General features: G+C 36.1%; 1 protein-coding gene across 23 annotated transcripts in view; it reads right to left on the reverse strand.

The window, feature by feature from the left end:
- NRXN1 (neurexin 1) overlaps nt 1-22,101 on the reverse strand; it is a gene marked incomplete at its 5' end in the record, with an annotated part of 953,418 nt that overhangs the window by 140,212 nt on the left and 791,105 nt on the right. For all 23 annotated transcript variants that reach the window (XM_081315130.1, XM_081315141.1, XM_081315140.1 and 20 more), the window contains one exon: nt 4,308-4,479. In XM_081315130.1, coding sequence (XP_081171256.1) covers nt 4,308-4,479 — 172 coding nt within the window. The remainder of the gene's footprint in view (nt 1-4,307; nt 4,480-22,101) is intronic.

Below are 22,101 nucleotides of genomic sequence, written 5' to 3' on the forward strand. Positions count from 1 at the left end.
TGCAGGTACAGTAGATAAGTTAAAAAGCAGATGCCACGGTAATAAGTGTGTTTTTTAAATAGGCACCTAAAACACACTGTGGTCATGCTAAAAAAAGGTAAAGGTAAAGTTTCCCCCGCACATGCGTGCTAGTCGTTTCCGACTCTAGGGGCCGGTGCTCATCTCCGTTTCAAAGCCGAAGAGCCAGCGCTTGTCCAAGGACATCTCCGTGGTCATGTGGCCGGCATGACTAGACACCAAAGGCGCAAGGAACGCTGTTACCTTCCCACCATAGTGGTCCCTATTTTTCTACTTGCATTTTTACGTGCTTTCGAACTGCTAGGTTGGCAGAAGCTGGGACGAGTAACAGGCGCTCACTCTGCTACGCGGCACTCGGGATTCGACCCGCCAAACTGCCGACCTTCTGATCGACAAGCTCAGCGTCCTAACCCACTGAGCCACCGCGTCCCTGTGGTCATGCTAATAAGCATTAATTATATTTCCAAAATTTATAGCTTGGTTTAAAATATTGCACCAGGTAATGAAATCTAAGGAAAAATATTAGATCTGCTCTGCAGTATTTGTGTAATAGAATTCCTTGCCAATGTGACTCTCATTCATTCATTCATTCATTCATTCAAAAACAAATACCTGACTGCCTTCAGAGAAACAAACTTTTCTCTTTCAAAGCTTAATATCTAGCTTTCTCTAACTTAGATCCACCAGAGGATTTAACTAAAACTCCCTTTATTCCTGATCACTAGTCAGGTTCGCTGGAGTTTATAGAAGTCAGGGACATTAAAAAATTACAAGAGAATCCAGTTTGGAGAAGCCTGATCTAAGTTCTGAGTTTCTCAGTTGAGTGCTGAGAATATGAAATAGTACCACAGTACTCTTTACTGAATTTCAAACATCCCTGTAAAAAGAGTCAGTTTTAGCCTGCCTGGAAATACAAGAAAAAAGGGGATAAAAGGAAATTGGCTTCAGCCACTGATCCAAATGTGGAACAGCTGTTTTCTTCCAACAGCCTTGCCCTAATGGAACAATCACAATTTTCTCAACTAAGGACAATCCAGAAACAGGAATTTGCCCATATGAGAATCAATTTTACATTTTCCCCCCTGGTAGCAGCAGTTTTGTTTTGTTTTGTTTTTTTTAAAAGGGGGAGGGAATCACTGACAAATGAGTCAAAAAATCACAACAATCCATGGAAATGTTGGCCATTAAGTTAACTGTGAATAGGAAGGGAAGGAAAAGGAAGAATAGATAACAGCAGAATTCTACTGTAATGCAGTGGGAAACATTTAGAATTTTCTGTGTCAGCTCAAGGCACTTAGTACAGACCACACAATCACCATTGCAATATGTAGGCCACTGCTTGCATATACAAACAAACCATAAGCCACTCCAAAATGGATAAAAATATTGTTCTTGCCTACCATGTCAGTGGTCTGGTGGTATTTATTTTTATTTTATATTTCTTAACCGCCCATCTCCCTCACTCTGGTTGGTGTACAATATAATCAGTAAAATTAAACATTAAAATTAGCATAATTTAGAATTAAAAGTTTTGAAATTGTAAAACAACTTTATAATAAACAACATTATATATATAAAAAACTAAGCTGTGAATCCAAGAGGATTACCCCCAAGTTAGGTACCGGGTCTGAGGTAGTGCAACCCTATATAGGACCAATATTCCTAAATAACTCTAGTGTCTTACTAGAGTTCAGTTGAAGTGTGTTATTTCCAATCTGGACTCCCACAGCCTCCTGGCACTGTGAAAGGATGTTCACTGCATCCATCCTCTTCAGCCAGGATGAAAATATATAGCAAGGTATCATCAGCTTATTGGTGATACCTCATTTCATGGTGATGGATGTCCTTGCCAAGCAGTTTCATGTAGATGTTAAAAAGAAGCAGAGAGAGCCCTGAGCCCTGTGGCAGCCCACAAAGGAGGGGTTGTGAGCTGGACCTATTAATATTGATTGGGACCGGCCTTGGAGGATGGAGGTGAACCAGCACAAAACTGTACTACTCACCCCCAACTCCTTAAGTCGACCTAAAAGGATGCCATGATTTGAAATCCATTGACAGATCAAGAAGACCAAGGATGGATGTGACCAATGGAGTTTTGATCCCATATCTGGGCTTGAAACCTGACTGAATTTAATTTAATTTTAATTTATTAATATTTCTATACTGCCCTTCTCCCGAAGGACTCAGGGCGGTGTACAGGGCAAGAATAAAACACAGAAATTTAGAAAAGATAAAAGGTAATTAAATACATGCCCAATTAAAAAATAGGGTCCAGATGCAAAAATATGGCTTATAGATTAGGCAAGAAAGACAAAAACAAAACAGGTGTTATAATAGCAGAGTTAAATCAAGACAAAGTGCAAAAACAAAACAAAACACCAATTTTTGCTGTTCCATTACAAAGGCACCATCATGATATTGATAAAAGCTTAAAGAAAATTAAAGATTGAGAACAACTGGCCTGAGCTGAGCAAGAAGATGCACAAGGGAATTCTGAGTTATGACTGAAACTATAGCTTTAATTAGGCCCTGCAGTGTACAAAGAACTATTAAAATCAACAGAAAGACTGTGAACACTTGTTTAACATTTTATGAAACGTTTCCAGAGTTTTCTTTTTCTGGGGGAGGAGAAGAATACAGGAACGGACATAATGGTAAATCCAAATGCCTTTCTGCAGCATAGAGCTATTTATTGTTCTACAGATTTAAGCTTGCTTTTGAGCATTAAAAATCAAAGTAGACTGAAAGTTTAATTTTAAAAAGCTCAACCTCGCTCCCCAAATTGCATGCAGTATATAAGAAATTAAGATAACAAATAAGATAATAAACTAATAGCAAGAGATAAAAACATAAGTTAATCTACAGACACTAAAATTAAGCAAGTATAGTCAAGAATATACTCTTTTAATTGTCATGAAGGCCAGCCAACAACTTAAAGTAAGAATTTTTCACAAAAAGGACTGGCAAAGGAAATGCTTCCCTGGATAATGGCTTCTTAAACTCACATCCTTTACCAGAGAACTAAAAATTGGGGCTCAGATGCTGATTTTAAAAATAAGTAGAAGTTCCATTGTTATTATTCTAAACACTGGAAAACTTCAAAAGTCTACACAAGACTCCATTCTTGCCACTCATTAATTCAAAGGATCACAGCTTATTAACTGGAAACTGACATTAGTACCAGAAAAAAATCATGAAGTTGCTAATTGGTCTCAGAGTATAGAAGACAGGTGAAGTAGCAACTTTTCCTTTATATAGACTCTTATCACATATGACTGGAAGTCAAGAATAGCAATGTCCAGCCCAAACTGGCTGTAAGACTACAAAGCATGATTCCTTTGCTATAAAATGTTGAAAGGGAACTTTAGTTTCATCTTGTTAAAATCTCTCAGTGACATCAGAGCATCCTGATTATAAAAAGAATTATAGAAATGCTTGAAATGAAACCATTATATTTTATCTCACTCAAGTTTTCTTTATTTTCATTTTGCATCAAGTATTGTTATGTTAGACACTACATAAAATATGTACATTTTTGTATCTATTTCTCCTAAAATTCATTTTGTTCAATTTATGATATTGCAGAAGAGTCGCATCATTTTCATATGATTAAGCGTACAACTTTGTGGATTTGTGCAAGGCATAAGGCTGTTTGTTGGCTTGGCCAATTAAAAATATTTAATGTAATTCATGATCTGCTGAGATTATAACACAGCTCATCTAATGAGAAACAAAAAAAATATTTTGGGGGCAACAAACCATATGTTGGACAGGTTTGATGAGACAGCTTAAAATAAGCAGCTGGTGAACCACAACTAGCAAATGTTTATAAAATTAATCCCATTTTTCTTTAAATTAGTGCTGTAATATATTTTGCTACTTCACAATTTCTGTTTAATAGTAATTTATAAAATAAGTACCATTTTACAGTACTCATTTTAATTCCAGTTTTTTAAAATGTTTTTTCAACATATTAAGCTATTTTTGTCAAAGCCTTTGCATTATTCTAAGCAGACCAATACATTAATACCTTGTTATTGTTATTTAAAACTTGGTTTCAAAGAATTTTGACATCTTTACTCCTTGGTTTTATTCATCTGTCCAATGTTATGAATAAAAACTCAAAAATTTCTATTTTAATAATTGGTAAAACATTTTTGTAATGGCAGAAAAGAACAATTAGGCATCTTGAAGAAGCAATGATCTTACATACCTATGCAAGAAAGAAAAAGAAACCTTTTAAGTCCCTGTAATTCCACAAATCCATCAGATTGTATTTACATTCTCACCTGCTGGGTAGCGTTCTATAACCGGCCAGTTGTCCACCTGTAATGTGGCATTACCACCACTTCTTGTAAAACGTACTACATGGTATTTCCCATCATTAATGATTGCGTTGACTTCTTCAATTGCGATATCATCTGTTCCAACATTAAATTTAACACCGATTTTTCCTTGGTGCTGTAAGAAAAGCCAGAAATAATAGAAGATATTATTATTATTATTATTATTATTATTATTATTATTATTATTATTATTATTATTATTATTTAGATATTATTTTTAAAAATTACTCTACATATTCAGTTGCAGTGCTTTATCTAGTTTACTCTTTGAAAGGATACTTTCTCCTCAGTTTTAATCTTTGGAAGAATAGCATAGGTAACATTGATCTTCCTCAAAAGTCCTATACAATTTTCTTCTCTGTAGAAGACATCCATGAAGGGTAAGGGAAGAGCACTGTTAAAGAAATCTGCTCAAATGGACTTTTCACTTCCTCTCTGTGGGAATTGCAATTTCCCAAATAAAATCCAGGAACCAACAATATGATCAACATTAGAATTCTCAATCAGTATTTCATTGTAGTATACTCTTGGGTTGGATAATATTGACGAGGCAGATACTGCTTTATATGACAGCTAGAAGATGGAGTTATAATAGATATTATTCAATGTAGCAAATGGAAATTTACCAACCACCTGAACTAAGGAAAGAACAGACCTTAATCTGAAATATTAGGAAGGACAAGCTGATTTTAGCTTTAATAAGACCCACTTCACTTAAAATTGTAGTAGTATTATTGGCAATTAAGTAGTTTTATCTATTCAAAGCATTACCATGTCTTTCAGGCAACAATTCACTCCAATATTCTTATCTATTTCAATTATTATGAAAAAGGACTCATAACTGGGAATTTACTGCTTAATGGAGTAGCTTGCTGTGTTCATTTAAAAATATAGACTAAAGTAATTATTGATTTTTGTTTCCATCAAAGATAAACAAAATGCTCTTTTTCTGAATAATCATTATGATAAAACTAAGGGTAGAAAGGAGCAACATTGAAAAGAAAAAAGCAGAAAGTAATAGTACTAGTAGTAATAATAATAGTTAACAGTAGAACAACTGGATAAATAAATATAACTGCTGCATCTTTTGAAAAGCTCCCAGGTATAAAAACAAGTAGAAAATCACTTATTTGAGAATAATTTCTCAATTTCTCAATGCAATTTTTTGCATCCTCCTTTTTTTAATTATACAATCTTGTATCACTTTTCATAGTAGATTTCAGCCAGTTTGCACCACTTTGGCAGAACCGGTAGCTAATTTTTTGTTGCCCACGCCCAGAATGGACTTCCGGAAGCGGCATCCACACAGAGAACGGTTGTTCACATATTTGAATCCCACCACTGGTTCTATGTTGAAAAACTTCCTCAAAGAAGCATTAACAATTTCAGTGCTTCCTACCAGCAGCCATAATTGTAAGATTAGGCTGAAGATGGGGATGTGCATGTTTGACTATATCTCTTAGTTAAACATAACACTGTAGGTTTGTTGGGTGGATTGCATAGACTTCCTTATCACATGCAAACTGGAACCACAGAGTACAGGTGGAATTAATTCCCGGGAGACTGGCTAAGTTCAGCATCACCATCTTGCCTTGGAGCATGAGGAGTTTATGAGGATTTTCATTGACCTGGCATATATAATATTACTGGGGGTAGGTTGGAGTAGGGGTCACCCATTCTTCCTCCATGAGGGGAAAAAATAATTTAAAAGAAAAGACATTTTAAAACATATTTAAGAAAGATGACAGCAAAAACAAGACCATTTTTTTCTAAGTAAACAAATTCCAAAGCAAAAATGTTAGAGATTGTGGATTCTTCTAAACTCTTTCAGTAACTGAAATGACAAATTGTGCAATTCATGTGTTTTAATCACCTTCTTACTCTGCTATTCATATTCATCAGAAAAAGTAAAACAAACAAACAAAAAATGTAATTGCTCTGGCACTGTAAGCAATCACCTCTTTTCACAAATTATTAAATATTTAAGAACTTCCCCAGAGGCATGTGACTATAAAATACATATACTTTATCAACTTTTTCTGCTCCAAAATCAAATGCTTTGAAATCCATTCAATTTTGATGATGCTCTTTTATTTCAGTATTCATCCATGTCTTTCCTACTTGCTTCCACTTGCTCCTATAACATTTTATAAACAGAGAAAAAGAAGCAAAACACCTTTAAAAAATTAAGCAGGTGCATGCAAATTATAGCAACTAGATGCATTTACATGCTTTTATGTGGCAAAATCTCTACTTCAAAAAACTAGCAACACAAAGGACAATATTGAACATCACAGGAAGATTAAAAAATGCACATGAATGCAAGAGAGCAGAAGGCATGGAAACTTTCTTTATGTTTCTCTGGCACAGTTTTCGTTTATTTGTCACCATATGATTCTGACAATGCAAAACTGTGTATCGATATAACCATTCTATGGTCAGTCCTTTATAAGCATGTGCTAGAACTGTAGCCATATTAACCATTTAGTGATTATATACTGAACAAGATGACATAATTCTGTTATATAGCCAATCAGATTGACTATACTAGAAGAGTGTAAATAGAAGTCTCCTATGATTTGAGTCCTGTTCTCACTTCTCCAGCACTAAACTAGACAGGTAGGAATAAAATTGGTGTTATTATGAGGGTGTAACGTCCCCATGCTGTCTCGACAACTAACTCTCTGTAACTTTTTGTATTACAGCTGCAATGCCCGAAAAAAGGGAGTATCTCCAGGTTACTTAAGGTTATATTCCATTTCATCGACACTGTGAGCCAAAACATTACCTCAATTCTCAGTGCATAAGGCTCTTTCTCAGCCTATATGTAAATGTATGTTTCAGAAGTAAATTTCAACCCAAATATCTAATTTTTAAAGAAATCTGACAATCCTTTAAGAAAGCTGAGCATTTCAGAGGATGTTTTTGAATGTCTTAATAACAAACTGTGCATCAAGTCACTACAGTAGAACCTGCTACCTTTGAATAGATGTATTCTTGCCATCCTGCCTATAACATCTGTGCACAAAGGTCCACCCTAATTGAAATCAGGGATTCAAAATTCACAAGGACTAAGATTTTTCACTTGTGTTGGGCTCTCACAAGGCTAAAACTTTAGGCATATGTGAATGGCACCACATTTTATTGTAAAGCATAGTATTAAACTTTGAAGAGAACTTTAAAAACCGTCAACCAAAAATTATATTAATATATCCACTGCTTCTGTATTTAGATTACATTGGTATTTATAATATAATTCAATATCAAGATTGTTTAACATCAAATCTCTCTCTTTGTAATGTGTTTTAAAAGAAACTTAGTTATACAGTTAAGAACTATCATTGAAAGACTGTAAGATGTTCTACAACTGATAGTTCAGTTATCATTTAAAGCCATTCAGTTTTGGTTTAGGGTAACAATAGAGTTACCATTATATGGAAATTTCATTAAAATGTGCATGTAAAAAACTGTACAAGCAGAGATAGGATCTAAGAAGCAGTGTTCTGTTTTGGTCTTTTCCTTCTGGAATTTGATCCAAAATCAAATTTAATTACAGAAAAGCTACTTTAATGAGCCAAAGAAGGCCTGGAACTCTATTATGTTCCTTCAATATTAAGAATAAAGAATATCTTCCCTTTTGGTGAGAAAATCTAAGCAGCCCAAAATATACTTATCATGTAAAAATACATGAAAAACAAATCGAAAGTAGATGGGCAGATGGGGTGTACTGATCAAATGTACATACCACTGTTGTTGTTTTTCTTCTAATCAAGAAAATGTAAGAATTTGACTTCAAAGCATTACAATTCAAAATGATCATTCTCCTTATCCTGGAAAAAGTTCTGACCTGCAACTGACCTACTGTTTTGTGAGTTGTGATTTGATAAGCCTTTCTCCAACTTTTTTCCCAATCTTTGCTGCAAACAAGATTTAGATTCTGGGAGTGAAGTGTTGAAGGCAAAACTGCATTAAAACACTTGGTCACATGGGGAAATGCTGTACCTGCCTGCCTAGTAAGTTACAACTATTTAACTAAGAAGTAATTAATATGGAAGATGGATTTTATATATGTAGTGCTTTATTTGGCAGGCATTAATGCAAAGGTATATGTATGTACACATTTGGTTCCTCATACAGATATTGCTGATGCTGCTTATATTGTAAAGACACAATATTTCCAAAACAATGTTGATGTAGAGTGGTTTTTAGAGTTTGGTGTTAATATAGTCTATGCACTTTCTTGTGCCTTACTGATACTAAGTAAGGCACAAGTTACTAAACTTCTAGGATTTATTTAAGATGTAGAAATTATACTGGTTGGGATATTTTCTACAATTTTGATATGCACATTCTCTATGCATGTTCCAAGGATGGCAAATGACAAAATGTGCATTGTGAAGTACAAACACTGTTCTTTTTGTACTTGTGCTACAATGTTACAGGCAAGTCACAAAGTACTTTTTTTCTCATTTTGTTGAAATTTCACCTTGCTACAGATACCCAAGGGATACTGTTGTGCCTTGTTTTAATGTTATTCATGTAGTTAAGAAGCACCATCCCCTTTATTATGCAGCCAGGGGCTATTCATATGTCCAAGCAGAAGGATCAGTAATGAGCACCCTAGTTGCCTTGTGCCTGGCAGGCAGGTTAAAAGAAAAAAAGCCAAATGTGTTGCATGATATTGCTAAGTAGGTAAGGTAGCAGTGCCTAGAGGAAAAAAATGGCTAAGAAAATGATTAAAAAAAAGAAACATAAATAAAACCATCACATAAGTAGAAGTACAATTTGTGCCTGCCTACTTATTCTGTCTTCTGGCTTGAAGAAGCATAATTGAAAGTAATACGAAAGAAATGGATTCTTTTACTCTACATTATGCAACCAAGTTCTCTAGGGAAGGTGGAAGGAAAGAGAAGATGAGAACGAAGAGCAGCAAAGTGGATGGACTCAGTTACAGGAATATGAGTGCACCCTCGAAGACCTGAAAACAAGATTAGGGACAGTTTTCATACAGAAAAATCTATCTATATAGTTGGTATGAGTTAACATCACTGTGATAACACCAATGATCAATGAATTTGTTTCTGTCCTCTAGAATTTTTAATGGCAGATGCATTAAAAGGGTAAAATGATGAGGCAAAATACTTTCTAAGAAAACACACAGACAAAAATGTCCATATTTTAAAAACAGTGTATTTAGCTCCCTTTGGCAAAACATGAAAAGGAAAAATAAGTGAAGGCAAATATGCCTTGTCTTTCTTGCTGCCACAGCTCATTTACTTAGAAGGAAGGCCAAGGACTGTAGAAATTGGTACTGGACCTTTTTTCTGCAGACAGCAACTCAGCAAGAGCTGTACTTTCACTGTGAAAATGTCCCTGAATATTTCCCCCTGCAGATCTAACATTAACAATCAGTTCAGTAGAATTGTATAATATTTGGGAGCTAGGAATAGCATTCCTTTTTGACTAGCTTCCAAGTTAGCACTTCAAACCTACTGTACCTATGGAAGTCCCAATTCAAGCAAACATTTTTCTCTGAAAGTTGTTAAGCATGTTCCTTGAATTCACTGAGGTGATAATCATGAGCGCTCTTGCTCCTTCTTGACTCTGAGAAAATTCAATAGACCAATTCCAGAACTACTAAGTTCTTGCTGTAACTCTTGCCATGGCTCACTACTCACATTAAGTATGGTCACATTCATATCTCTTTTCATTTATACTTTATCTCTTACAATCATCATCATCATCATCACCACCACCATCCTCTTGAGAAAAGAGACTCCTATGTTTTTCCACTGCTTGTTATTCCAGTACTCTGGTTTTTACTCTATAGTTAGCTCACCAGCTATGTAGAACCCAGGAGATCTCCCATATTTCCATTAAATCATGAGTGAAGACACTTTTTTAAGCAACCTCAGAAACAATGAAAATATTGCTATTGATAAGTGGATACCCTCCTATGAGAAACTATTGGAGAACTTCTCCTCTGGAGAAATTTAGGAAAACTCTCTAACTCAGAATTCTTTTAAAAGAATTTCAACAGGCAATTTGTGTTTAGCTCTACATGTGATGCACACAATGTTTCCATATATTTCCACTCTCTTACCTAACACATATACACTAAACACATTCATCCAATGTTTTCTTTTGCACATAACCATAGAAAGCATACCTTCTATGCCTTCTTGTGAGTTCAAATTTATCCCATGTTTAGTGACATTTAAACAGTGTGATTGTAATGCAGATACAAATCACAGCAAAAGATACTGAAATGAGGAATAGTTCACATTTTAAAGGCATTAAACAGAGAGAAATAAACATTGATGACAAGAAAAATACTGATTCTATCACTCAAGTACTAAATCCTTTTATATCTTTACAATTATTACATTGCATTATTACTCTTTTTTTATAATGGAATCTCTGCCTGGAAAACAGATGAAGTGCTTCAAATGTGCTTTTTATGGCTCTGAATGATCATAGCCACTGATTTGAGACAGTTAATGGCCCTCTTATAATATCTTCTTTCTCATGTAATAAATGAATTATTTAGACAGTTTATGGACCAAATCTTTACCCATGAAAATTGTGATTAAAAAAAAAAAAGAACTGCTGATGTCTGCTGCTTGAGGAAATGAAGTCTAGTAGCCCAATGCTAGGACTATTTTTAGGTTATTTAATATTAAAGATATTTGGATCCCAGGAGTTTATCATAAATATCCCGCTTATTCTAAGACAGTCTTGAAAATTTTGAGATCTTATTAAAGCCCATTCTAAATATCAGTTCCAGATTTTACAATTTTAACTGAAATTTGATTGGAGAATTATTAGCTTTATATCAATAAAGGAACAATAGGTGCCATTTTGTCTAAACCTCTATTCAGTATAGCATGTACACAGACATATATAAACATATATGTCATGGTTCCGATCCACAGAGACAAATAAAGCAGAACTCCAAGGCTTGCAAATTTCTCAAAGAACATGTTTATTGATACAGAGTATTGGCACTTCAAAAGTGAAACCAAGTCTGAAGAGATGCATAACAATTCCCCAATACAAAGTTAAGAAATCCCACCCCTAAAGCTATGCATTCAGCTTGTTGGTGGGCTTTTCATGAAACGCCAAGCCCACAGTCTCAGGAGAAGCCGATGACCTTGGTTCCCATGAGAGAAAGTCTATTTTGTCTAGCACATCACCTGGCAACCCTCCTCCCTCTGTACTATGTGTCAACTAGAAATGAGAAAGAAAAAATGGCTGCAGCCATGCTCATTCCAAAGCTGGCAATATACAGGGAATAGAAGGGGAACTTATCAAATTTGCAGATGACACCAAGCTGGCAGGAACAGCCAGCACTCCAGAAGATAGGCTCAAGATACAGAAGATCTCGACAGACTTGAACACTGGGCCCTATCTAACAAAATGAAATTCAATGGTGAGAAAAGTAAAGTTCTACATTTAGGCAAGAAAAAAGAAATACACACATATAGAACAGGTGGGAACTGGTCCAATAGTAGTAACTGTGAGAAGGGTCTTGGAGTCCTAATGAATAATCATTTAAATATGAGCCAGCAGTGTATGGCAGTAGTCAAAAATGCCAACACAATCATAGATTGCATTAACAGAGGGATAGAATCAAGAGCATGTGAAGTATTAGTACCATTTTATAAAGCTTTAGTAAGATCACACTTACAATACTGCATCTGATTTTGGTCATCATGTCATAAAAAACATATAGAGATTCCAGAAAGAGTGCAGAAAACAACCACAAAGATGATTATGGGGCTGGAGGCTAATACATATGAAGAACAATTGCAGGAATTGGGTTTGCCTAGTTTAGTGAAAAGAAGGACTGGGGTGACATGATAGCAGTGTTCCAATATTTGAGGGGCTACCACAAAGAAAAGAGCGTTAACCTCTCTTCCAAAGCACCAGAAGGCAAGACAAGAAACAATGAATGGAAACTAATCAAGGAGAGAAGCAACCTAGAACTAAGGAGAAACTTCCTAACAGTGAGAACTATTAACCAGTGGAACGGCTTGCCTTTAGAAATTGTGAGTGATCTATCACTGGAGGTTTTTAAGAAGAGGCTGGACAGCCATTTGTCTGGAATGGTATAGGGTCTCCTGCTTGAGCTAGAAGGCCTCCATGGTCCCTTCCAGTTCTATTTTATTCTAGACACCTAATCCAACTCTGTTATTCTGCTATTCTGTTATCCTGAGGACTGCAGATTTATCACATTTGGTTTCTTATTTTCCAGACTAATTTTCCCCATTTCCATATTGATACACAAAATGGTTTAAAAAGAATACTTGAAAGATTTTTCTTTGTCTATCTTTAAAATACATATTTTAAACACATTTTGAATAAACACATGCACATATATCGCAAATAATAATACATACAGAAAAGTGTAGATATTGAATTGAATTCTAATTCACATAAAGGTCAGGAACATGCAATCTGTAGAAATGAGGAAAGTGAAATGAGGGTGACTATAAACTACCTGGTGACCCATGATGATCTCGTGAACTGCATCTGGCATCATGTTTCAGAACATTGCATCAAGCTGCTCCAAGGCAGTGTTTTGAGGCATCACTTCTAATCAGAAGTGATTACACACACACACACACACACACACACACACACACACACACAGACAGACACACACACACACACAATCCAGACCAGAAATTGTTAAATGGGAATAATGCATTTTAATAAAAGGACCTGAGTTTTAACAAGTGTAGTGGTTTGATCTTAATTAATTCTTAATTCTCACCTCCTACCCTTTGAATTGAAGCAGTAGGCGTGAGCTTAAATGGACTCCAGAAGATGGTAGAGGACAGGAAGGCCTGGTGGAACATTGTCCATGGGGTTGCGATGGATCGGACATGACTTTGCAGCTAACAACAACCCTTTGAATACACAGTGTAAACCTTTGCCACTTGATAAGGAACCTGCACATCTCTTATTTATTTATGATTGAAATACAAAGCATCATACTTCAAACAGCTTCTTGGGTTTAGATATGGACTCTACCTAATGAAATTGAAAATTTAAGTTCCAATTTTTTTGGGGGGGGGAAAGAAAAAGAAAAAAATCAGAGGTAGAAATCAGAGCTAGAAATTTGAAATACAATATAGCTGAGGAATCCTGCCAAATATCTCAGATTTATACGAGCACACAGATTTATTACTATAGAGCATAAACCGTGTTTCTTTTTTGCCCTCAGCAAAAGAAAATAAACCATGTGGATCTTCCCAAGGATCCAGGGTATAGCTGGTCATAACATCATTCTGCTGATATTGATAGCTTGCATGAATTACCAAGTTGCAATCTGGGCCTTGATAAATCATTAACATTGCTTCTTCATAAAGAACTGTAAATTGGATAGGGGAAAAAAGGAGATCTGATCAATTGTTTCAACCAGCTTTCTTAGAAATGGCACTAAAGATGACTGTAAAATTATATACATAAGTAAGACTCCTACCAAAAGAGGCTTCAAGGAAAATTTATAGTTAAATAATCTTTGCAACCATTCTTTTTCTTTTCTTTTCTGTACCTGAAGCCTCTTTTGCTCCAACATTGCACAGAAGGAAAGTGAAATTGCTAGAGATAAAATTATATTATGGTCACTTCCATAATATTTCCCCATACTTAATTTGTTTTGTCAAACCCACCTCCATTTTTGGAACCTTAAAAGACATTGCTCAAAGAAGCATGAAATTTCTCCTAGTTGCAAGAAAGCCCACTTTCAATTCTGCTTAATTTAAAATACCAGAACTGCAATAGGAGTCCTATATCAAATAGGCCTGGCTACCACTGGGAGCAGAAAACATCAATTGTTCTGCCCAATACAGAACTACAAGACCATTGCCTTGTTAGACTAACTGTGTTAGTTCACAGTATATAATGAGAAGGTTGCTTTTGATCCCACAAGACATAAACTATACAGGACTATTTCATATGGATGGTGGAAATAAGAAAGCAGAGAGGTTTATGCTCTATATTGAAATTCCTAAAAACAGGCCATATATGGTATTTGATGCTGGTGTAGATTTTCCATTCAAACTCCAGCCCTCCTCTCCTGCTGGTTTTACTTTAGAACATGTTAAATACCACAGTGTCAAGATATACTTAAGACATAATAAGAGCATACTTCTTCCTATTCAGGTCATCTTCAACTTATGACCACAATTGGGACTGGAATTTCTATTAAGTGATGCAGTCATAAACAGAAAGTCATGTGATTGCATTGCTTAGCAATGGCAATCCTGGCATTTCCTGTTGAGGTAGTTCACCAAATTCCACTGGTTGTACTTGAGGACCCAGCCCAATCCAAGCCATTCTGAGCCCAACCCCTAGTCTCAGTAATGTAACTCCCCTTGATCACCTTAATCCCCTCCCCATTTCTGCCCTTTTGGCCACCCTGCACTCTTATCTTGTGGGGCATCCTGCTTGTTATATACTGCAGCTCAGGGGCTTCTTGGAATGCCATGGCCCCTGGAACCCTTAGCTGCTGCAGCCCAGACCAGCAGTACAAAGCCGCTGTGTCTCAAGAAGTGCTCTGAAGTTACCCTTGCCATCTTGTACTCTGAGGTCCCTGGTGAGCTCCACTCAACCATCCCAGATGACTTTCTGATGTCTTCTTGCTTTTGCTGCTGCTACCAGTTAAGATGTGCCTATCCTGGCCCTTCATAAGGAAGTAGTCTGCTATGTGAGGTCGTCTTCCCCAATTCTCACAAGGAAGCCATCATGCATGACTGGAGAAGTAAACCTCATGTGGCCAATAGCTGCCTCACAAAGGGCCAGGTTGGACATCTCTGGTTAGTTGCAGGAGAAAGAAGACATCAAAGGTCTATTAGGGTGGCAGGGACAATAAAGTGCAGGGGATCAAAAAGGCATACCTGGGGGAGAGATAGGTGGGTGGGTGAAGCTTAAGTATCCTTGTGGCTGTAAGTGTGGGTGGACAGCCAACTGCCCAAATTTTGATCACATGACTGTGGTATGCTACAACAGCCATAACTTTAGGAACTAGTCCCTTTGTTCAGCATTACTGTAACTTTGAATTATCATTGAATGAATGGTTGTAAATTGATGACTAGTTGTACATGGACACATTTCTCTTTGCTTCAAATCTTGTCAAACTTAAACAAACTACTTAACAATCTCCCTGTGCATTCCAGTGAGCTATTTGTATCAATCCATCAGCATAAAAACCAGGTATTTGCGATCATTCAGTACAGCAGGAAAGGTAAAAATAAATAAATACATAAATATCACAGAACAAAGCATACTGAGTGATCAAACAAAATTTGTCTGGGCTGCAAATGTAACTGAAGCAAGCAAAAACAAGAAGAAAAGTTGGCTAATGTATTTTGCTTCTACTCCCTTCCTGGTTAGGGCTACTGCTAAAATCCAGTAATAGATTGGGATATCAAATATTGATTAACCTCAGACAAATAAAAAAAAAGAAAATAATAATCCAATTTGTCAAATGTGCCAAAGTGAGACTATCTGAAAAGGAGACAACTTTTCAAGTGGTGTTTGTGACCAATGTTGCCCTTTCTAAAACAATTATTTTCCAACGCTCTATTTAAAATTAGTCTTCGATAGGTGAAAAAGCTCTCAAGTCCTAGTGTTATAGGTAACAGATATGAGCTTATATTATAATTGTGCTCTTCTGCACATTTATTTATTTAGCGTATGGCTGGTCACACACAGAATTAAAAGCACTTCATATTTACAAGTTAGAACAGTTAAAACATTTTGTTTTTAAAAAAGAAGCAATTATAAAACCTAAGAGGAAAACAGAAATAACATTTCTAAGTTTAATGTCGAGTTTGGAGATCCAGTCAGTAGCTGCCGTTGTTACGCAGAGGAAGTCCTTAAAATCTCCTGGGTATCTTCTATTAGTGCATTCCCTCACTATATGTTGGATAGTCTGTCAGGGAGCCCCGCAATCACATTGTGCTGAAGGTGACTTTCCCATTTTTACAGAGAATCAGCACACACCCCATGAGTCGTTCTAATTCTATTGTATGTCACCCATATGTGTCGGGGTAGATTAAATCCTGGAGGTATACTATTAGGATTAATATGCTCAGAAATATCTTGGGAGGTATAGCTACTCCATGCTTCCATCCACTTTTGTATAGTGCTCTGATGTTTAGCCAGCAGCTTAAGCGCTGTGAGGAGTGGTGGATTTCTTGACTTTAATCGACATCTTAAGAGATCAGAGGTATAGGCATGAATGGGTAGAGACGAGTTTAGCAGGATCTTACTATACTCCCGAATGAGAGCTTCTTGTCATTGTAAGTGCGGGGGAAGTATGTGGCTAAGAACTGGTAGCCAGTGAATAGGTGTAGATTTTATGCACCCAGTAATTAATCTCATCGTATGTTTGAGTTGAACATCAACAATTCTTGTATGTGAGCTGTTTATCCGTACAGGTGTGCAGTATTCCGCTACAGAGTAGCAAAGCCCAAGGGCTGCGCATCGAAGAGTTGGAGCTGAAGCTCCCCAAGTTGTTCCGCATAGTTTTTGCAGAATGTTGTTTCTGCTGTTAACCTTGGCAGCCATATTCTGAATATGTTTTTTAAAAGACAGGGTCCAGTCTAAGGTGACCCCCAGATATTTTGGAGTTGCCTCATTTCTTCTGCACAAAAAGAAACACATGCAGACATCAGAACAAGAACTGGAAAATCAAGAAGACTTCTTCCTTAACTTTTTCCATAAATGATTGCTTTCTTCACCAAAGTCTCTCTCCCTCTCTCCCTCTCTCTCTCTCTCTCTCTCTCTCTCTCTCTCTCTCTGTGTGTGTGTGTGTGTGTGTGTGAGAGAGAGAGAGAGTATTCTTTTTTAAAAATAGTAATTTTATTAAAAGTTAAAATCAAAATGCTAAGAGCTAATACAAATTAAAAGTAATAGAAATATAAAGTGCAGAAAATAAAAAAAAACAAATAGAATTGAAAAGAAAGAGTATAGTAAATAATAAGATACACACACACACATATGACTTCTCCAAGCATATACAATTTTAGTAACATATCACCTTCTCCTAAAGTACAATAAATGACATCTTCTTCCCATAGCCCATTCTTTTCAAACATTTTTAAACAAATCTTTAAAGCTTCAATGTTCAGTCCTGGTCAGCAAAAGTTCATTTAGGATTATCAGAGATAACAACATATCTATTTCAATCTTGATCAAATAAACTAACTTTATATTCTTTCTTTTTATTTCTAACACTCTTAATATTTAGTTCATTCAAATATTGTTGTAGCATTTGATTTTTCTTCATTTCTTTTTTGTCCTACCACACAGAGTTCTTTAAAGCTTTAACAAGCCTCTTTGTAAATCCAAGAAGAAACAATTATCCAAGTCATTATTTTGGTATTCTGAGGACAAGGGAAATTCTTCTCCATTAAACACCTACTTTATTGTTCTATAGTCACCATTGATGCTGAGTGTCACGCAAATAATGAGCTTGTTCCTCTGGGCAGGAGAGTGAAAAATTGAGGACAAAGTCCAAAATGTGTATCACCCTAATTATGACAGGAAGAAATAAGTCTGCCACTTATACAATTTCCTACTCTCTTCCTATTCTCCAAACTGACAGGATTTTATTTTAGAACTGAATCAACAATAGTCCAATTTCATTGCAGTCACATGACCACATTTTGGGTGCTTGGCAAACGGTTTGCCCTGGGAATCATGTGATCACCATCTGCAATCTTCTTTGATGGCTTCCTAAAATTAATGGTGAAGCCAGAGGGGAAGATTGCAAGCAGAGGGAATGAGGGGAGCTTGCCATCCAGCCATGCACAGGAATCCTTGACTGTACCAGGCCTACTGGTCCGTGCAAAGCTGACAAGAGTCTTGGAATCTTTTGGCCTGCTCCCCAGCCAATCACCAGGCAGCATGCAACCTGCCTTTTCATTTTTGAGCAGTTTCTGACAGATACACCTAGCCAATGTGAGGCCAGACTTCCTATAGAGGCCACCTTGCACCGTTCTGCAAGCAGTCTCACTATCCTATGGAAGGCTCATTAAAAGGGAATTCCTTAAAAAGGAGCCTCCATAAAAAGGAACATTATTAAGGATAGTAAGACTAATGCTCTATTCTCATCACCAATCAGAAATAAAAAAGAGCTTAATCTTTATGTCCACACATTTATATACTCTATCAGAAGCATTTGTCGGAGATTATAAAATGAGAGTAGGAAAAAGACTTCTACATCATCCTTCCTCCCCAACTTATTTTAAGTTTGGGGTTTTTTTTACCATTTGCTGCTCTCACATCATTTTTGCCATTTCTAGTTCTGAAAATGGCAATGAACTGGAAATAAAGAAAAATATCCAGAACCTCAAACAAAAGAAAGACAAAATTCATAAAGTCTCTTTATCGATAATAATTCCATGAACTAAGGTGGCCATTTATAAATATTTTTTTAAACTGAGTGGAGAGGAAAAGAGAGACGGGCATGGATTTTATTTTATTAAGGATCAGTAATGCAAACAATGGGGAAAGATGGCCTTCCTGCAGCAGAATCATTGGGTAGAGATGAGAATTCCCTTCTGCCTTCAAGATGATGTCAATGACATCAAGTCAACCCTTGATAACAATGAGAAGGGTTTACATAGCCATGAAGGACAATGAAATTAATGAAGACAATGAACATATGAATTTGAAAGAGCCCTGTTCTGGATTAGGCAATCCAATGGTACCTATTCTAACTGGCAGGGTTTCTCCAAAATCTATTTATTGAAGGCCCTGAAACTGAAGCAGACAGGAAATAAGCCTGGAGCTGTCTGCATGCAAATCAGATGCTCTGCCAGTGAACTATGCAGGAAAAACATTTGCACAATACCATGAGTGGTGCATTTGTACTTTGAACAAACAAGGGAAGTGTTTAAACTAGCTGCATCTCTATAGCATGGAATTTTTTTGCCATCAACTCCCAGTTCAACCTATTTGAGGAAACCAAGTTAATTTTAAAAAAAGATAAAAAGAAAATGAATAGTGGATCTATAATGTACCCTTACTCACAAAATTCAACAGACTAGCAAAAGTATCTACTGATATAAATTTAACCTACACAAATGTAGACATTCGCTAAAATCAGCTGTGGCAAAAGGTGTTTATAACTCCTATAAGGAAATTTACAAGCAAGGAGTTGGAGGTTGGGAATATCAGGTCCCAGGAGTAACATTCAAATTATATGTTATCTCCCATTATGATCAAACAAATGCCCAGGTGGTACTGTCTTGCAATATAGCACCCATTTTTCTAACAGTTCAGAATATTTAAATAAGGAAGAAATGTGTTCTTTTCTTGGCATCTGGTAATCTTTGGCAGTCAGTAATCTTACAAGGGCCACTTTGTTTATTGAAACATATAAAAACATGTCCCTGACATATTGAACATCAGTTATGCAACTTTGTAGCAAAAATAATTTAATAAGATCAAACTGAATTTACATGAATGAGCATTTCTGTTTCAAAATATTGTTTTGAAGAATAACAGTGATTTGAAGTAACCCCCAAATCAGCCTTTTTCTACACTTTTTAAATTGGTGATTGAATTTTTATATCTTGTTCCCAGCTGTAGTTCAGAGTCTTTGTCCCTATTTAGCTAGTTCACTTTTATGATTCTTGCATATACAGTATGAAGGGAAATGGCATGTAAAATGTGCCCGCTAGAGAGTTCTGAGTACAAAATTGTGTACAGTAGGGGAAATTCCAAATAAAATGGATGGCCAACTAGATGTTCCTATCTGTTTATAAAAAGAGGAAAATTCTTCTGTATTCTCCTGTTATGGTTAATTTGCCAGCAAAACATTCTCAAGGGCAAGAAAAGTACAGTAAACAAGAAAATAGCAGCATCAAATTGTTCTGCAGTTGTTACTGAGGTTTTTTTTTTAAAATTCTTATTGCTTGAGGAAAAATGTTTCTTTAAATAGAAGATTGAAGAGGAATCACTGCGGAACAATCTATACAATACTTTTGACAGGCCTCGGTGGATGTATTGAAGCAGCACTGGTAGGAACCTAGACGCTTTTGCCCTTTTAGAAACAAAAACAAAAATAGATCTTGTATTTTATTGCTAGATGGGGTATCAAAATACCACAAATTGGGAAGCCTCTTTTAGTTTCCTAATGCACAAAAGATGTCATGAAATAAATCCAGTTATTTTAGCTATCAGTTATTTCAGTATCTACAGCTTGAGACTGATATACATTTTTTTAAAAAAAAAACACAATAAAAAACAAAAACAAAAAGGGTTGCTTGCTGTATATCTAACTTTAAAAAGTATGATGAAATTCAGCTTGGATTTGCTTTATATCCAATGAGGCCTTAGCTTCGCCTTTTAGGGTCACCTATTTAAGCATCTATGCTACCGTAGTTTCCTTTTGGAGTTTCCGAGAGGCTGAAGGCAGAATGCTCATTTGAACCCTTCTTTCCCAGACTTCCTTCTCACTGAATCATGTCAGTATACAGGTAGTCCTCACTTTATGACCACAAATGAGCCCAAAATTTTCATTGCTAAGCAAGATAGTTGTTAACGTGAGTTTTACTCCTTTTCCCAAACTTTCTTACTAAGAAAACTAACAATCATTTAACCTTTTTTGCCATAGTTGTTAAGTGAACCACTGCAGTTGTTAAGTTAGTAACACAATTGTTAAGTGAACCTAGTTTCCCCATTGACTTTTCTTGTCAGAGGATCGCAAAAACTGATCTCATGACCCGGGACACAGTCATAAAATCTGTTGCTAAGTGAGAAAGTTAAGTGAGTTTTGCTCCATTTTACATCCATTCTTGCCCCAGTTATTAAGTGAATCACTGCAGTTGTTAATAACACAGTTGTTAAGTGAATCTGACTTTCCCATTGACTTTGCTTGTCAGGTCGCAAAAAGTTGTCATATGACCCCAGGACACTGCAACAGTCATAAATACAAACTAGTTGCCAAGCGTCTGAATTTTGATCATCTGATCATGGGGATGCTACAACGATATTAAGCATGAAAAACAGTCATAACTTTGAGTGGTCACTGAATAGTTGCAAGTCAAGGACTACCTGTATTTTTTTTCTTACTGTTTTCTCTTGGTTGAAACCAATGACCCTATTAAAAGAGTGGACAGGAATATTTAAAATTAATTACTAGCATTTCTTGTATTGCTTATTATTAGCCATCTTATCTTTTTTTTTATTTAAAAAGTTTTACAATACATTTTGACTTTAATCCCCCCTCCCCCTCCCCCACCCAACCCTCCCTATCCCTTCCCCCCATTCCCTCCTCCCCCCCCCCCGACTTCCCAGAGCTAAATACAGGGTATAAAATCAAAAAACAAACATAAGCACCCCTATGTTATCAGCAATAAACTATTAGTTCTATCTCCCTCTAGCTCATGTAAAATGAATACAAACAATACTAATATTACAAATAAACTAAAAAAGAAAAAGAGAAAAACAGAAAAGAGCTTTACTCAGAATAGATTTTCTTAATCCCAGTCCTTATTCATATTAATTTCAAAGAAAAAAAAAATAAACAAATTCTCAGTTACGCGCCAAAAGCGCCTATCTATTAACCTTAATAATCTCCAACCAAACTAAACCATAATCAAAAATAATTCTTGCATGTATCACACCAAATGTCTCGCAGTTCCAAGTCATCCTTGAGTTCAAATAAAAAGAGTAAAAAAAGGGTTAAACAGTCTGTAAGACAACTTGTTGT

Source organism: Vipera berus (genome assembly GCF_964194415.1).
Source record: "Vipera berus genome assembly, chromosome: 1".
Taxonomy (NCBI): Eukaryota; Metazoa; Chordata; class Lepidosauria; order Squamata; family Viperidae; genus Vipera; species Vipera berus.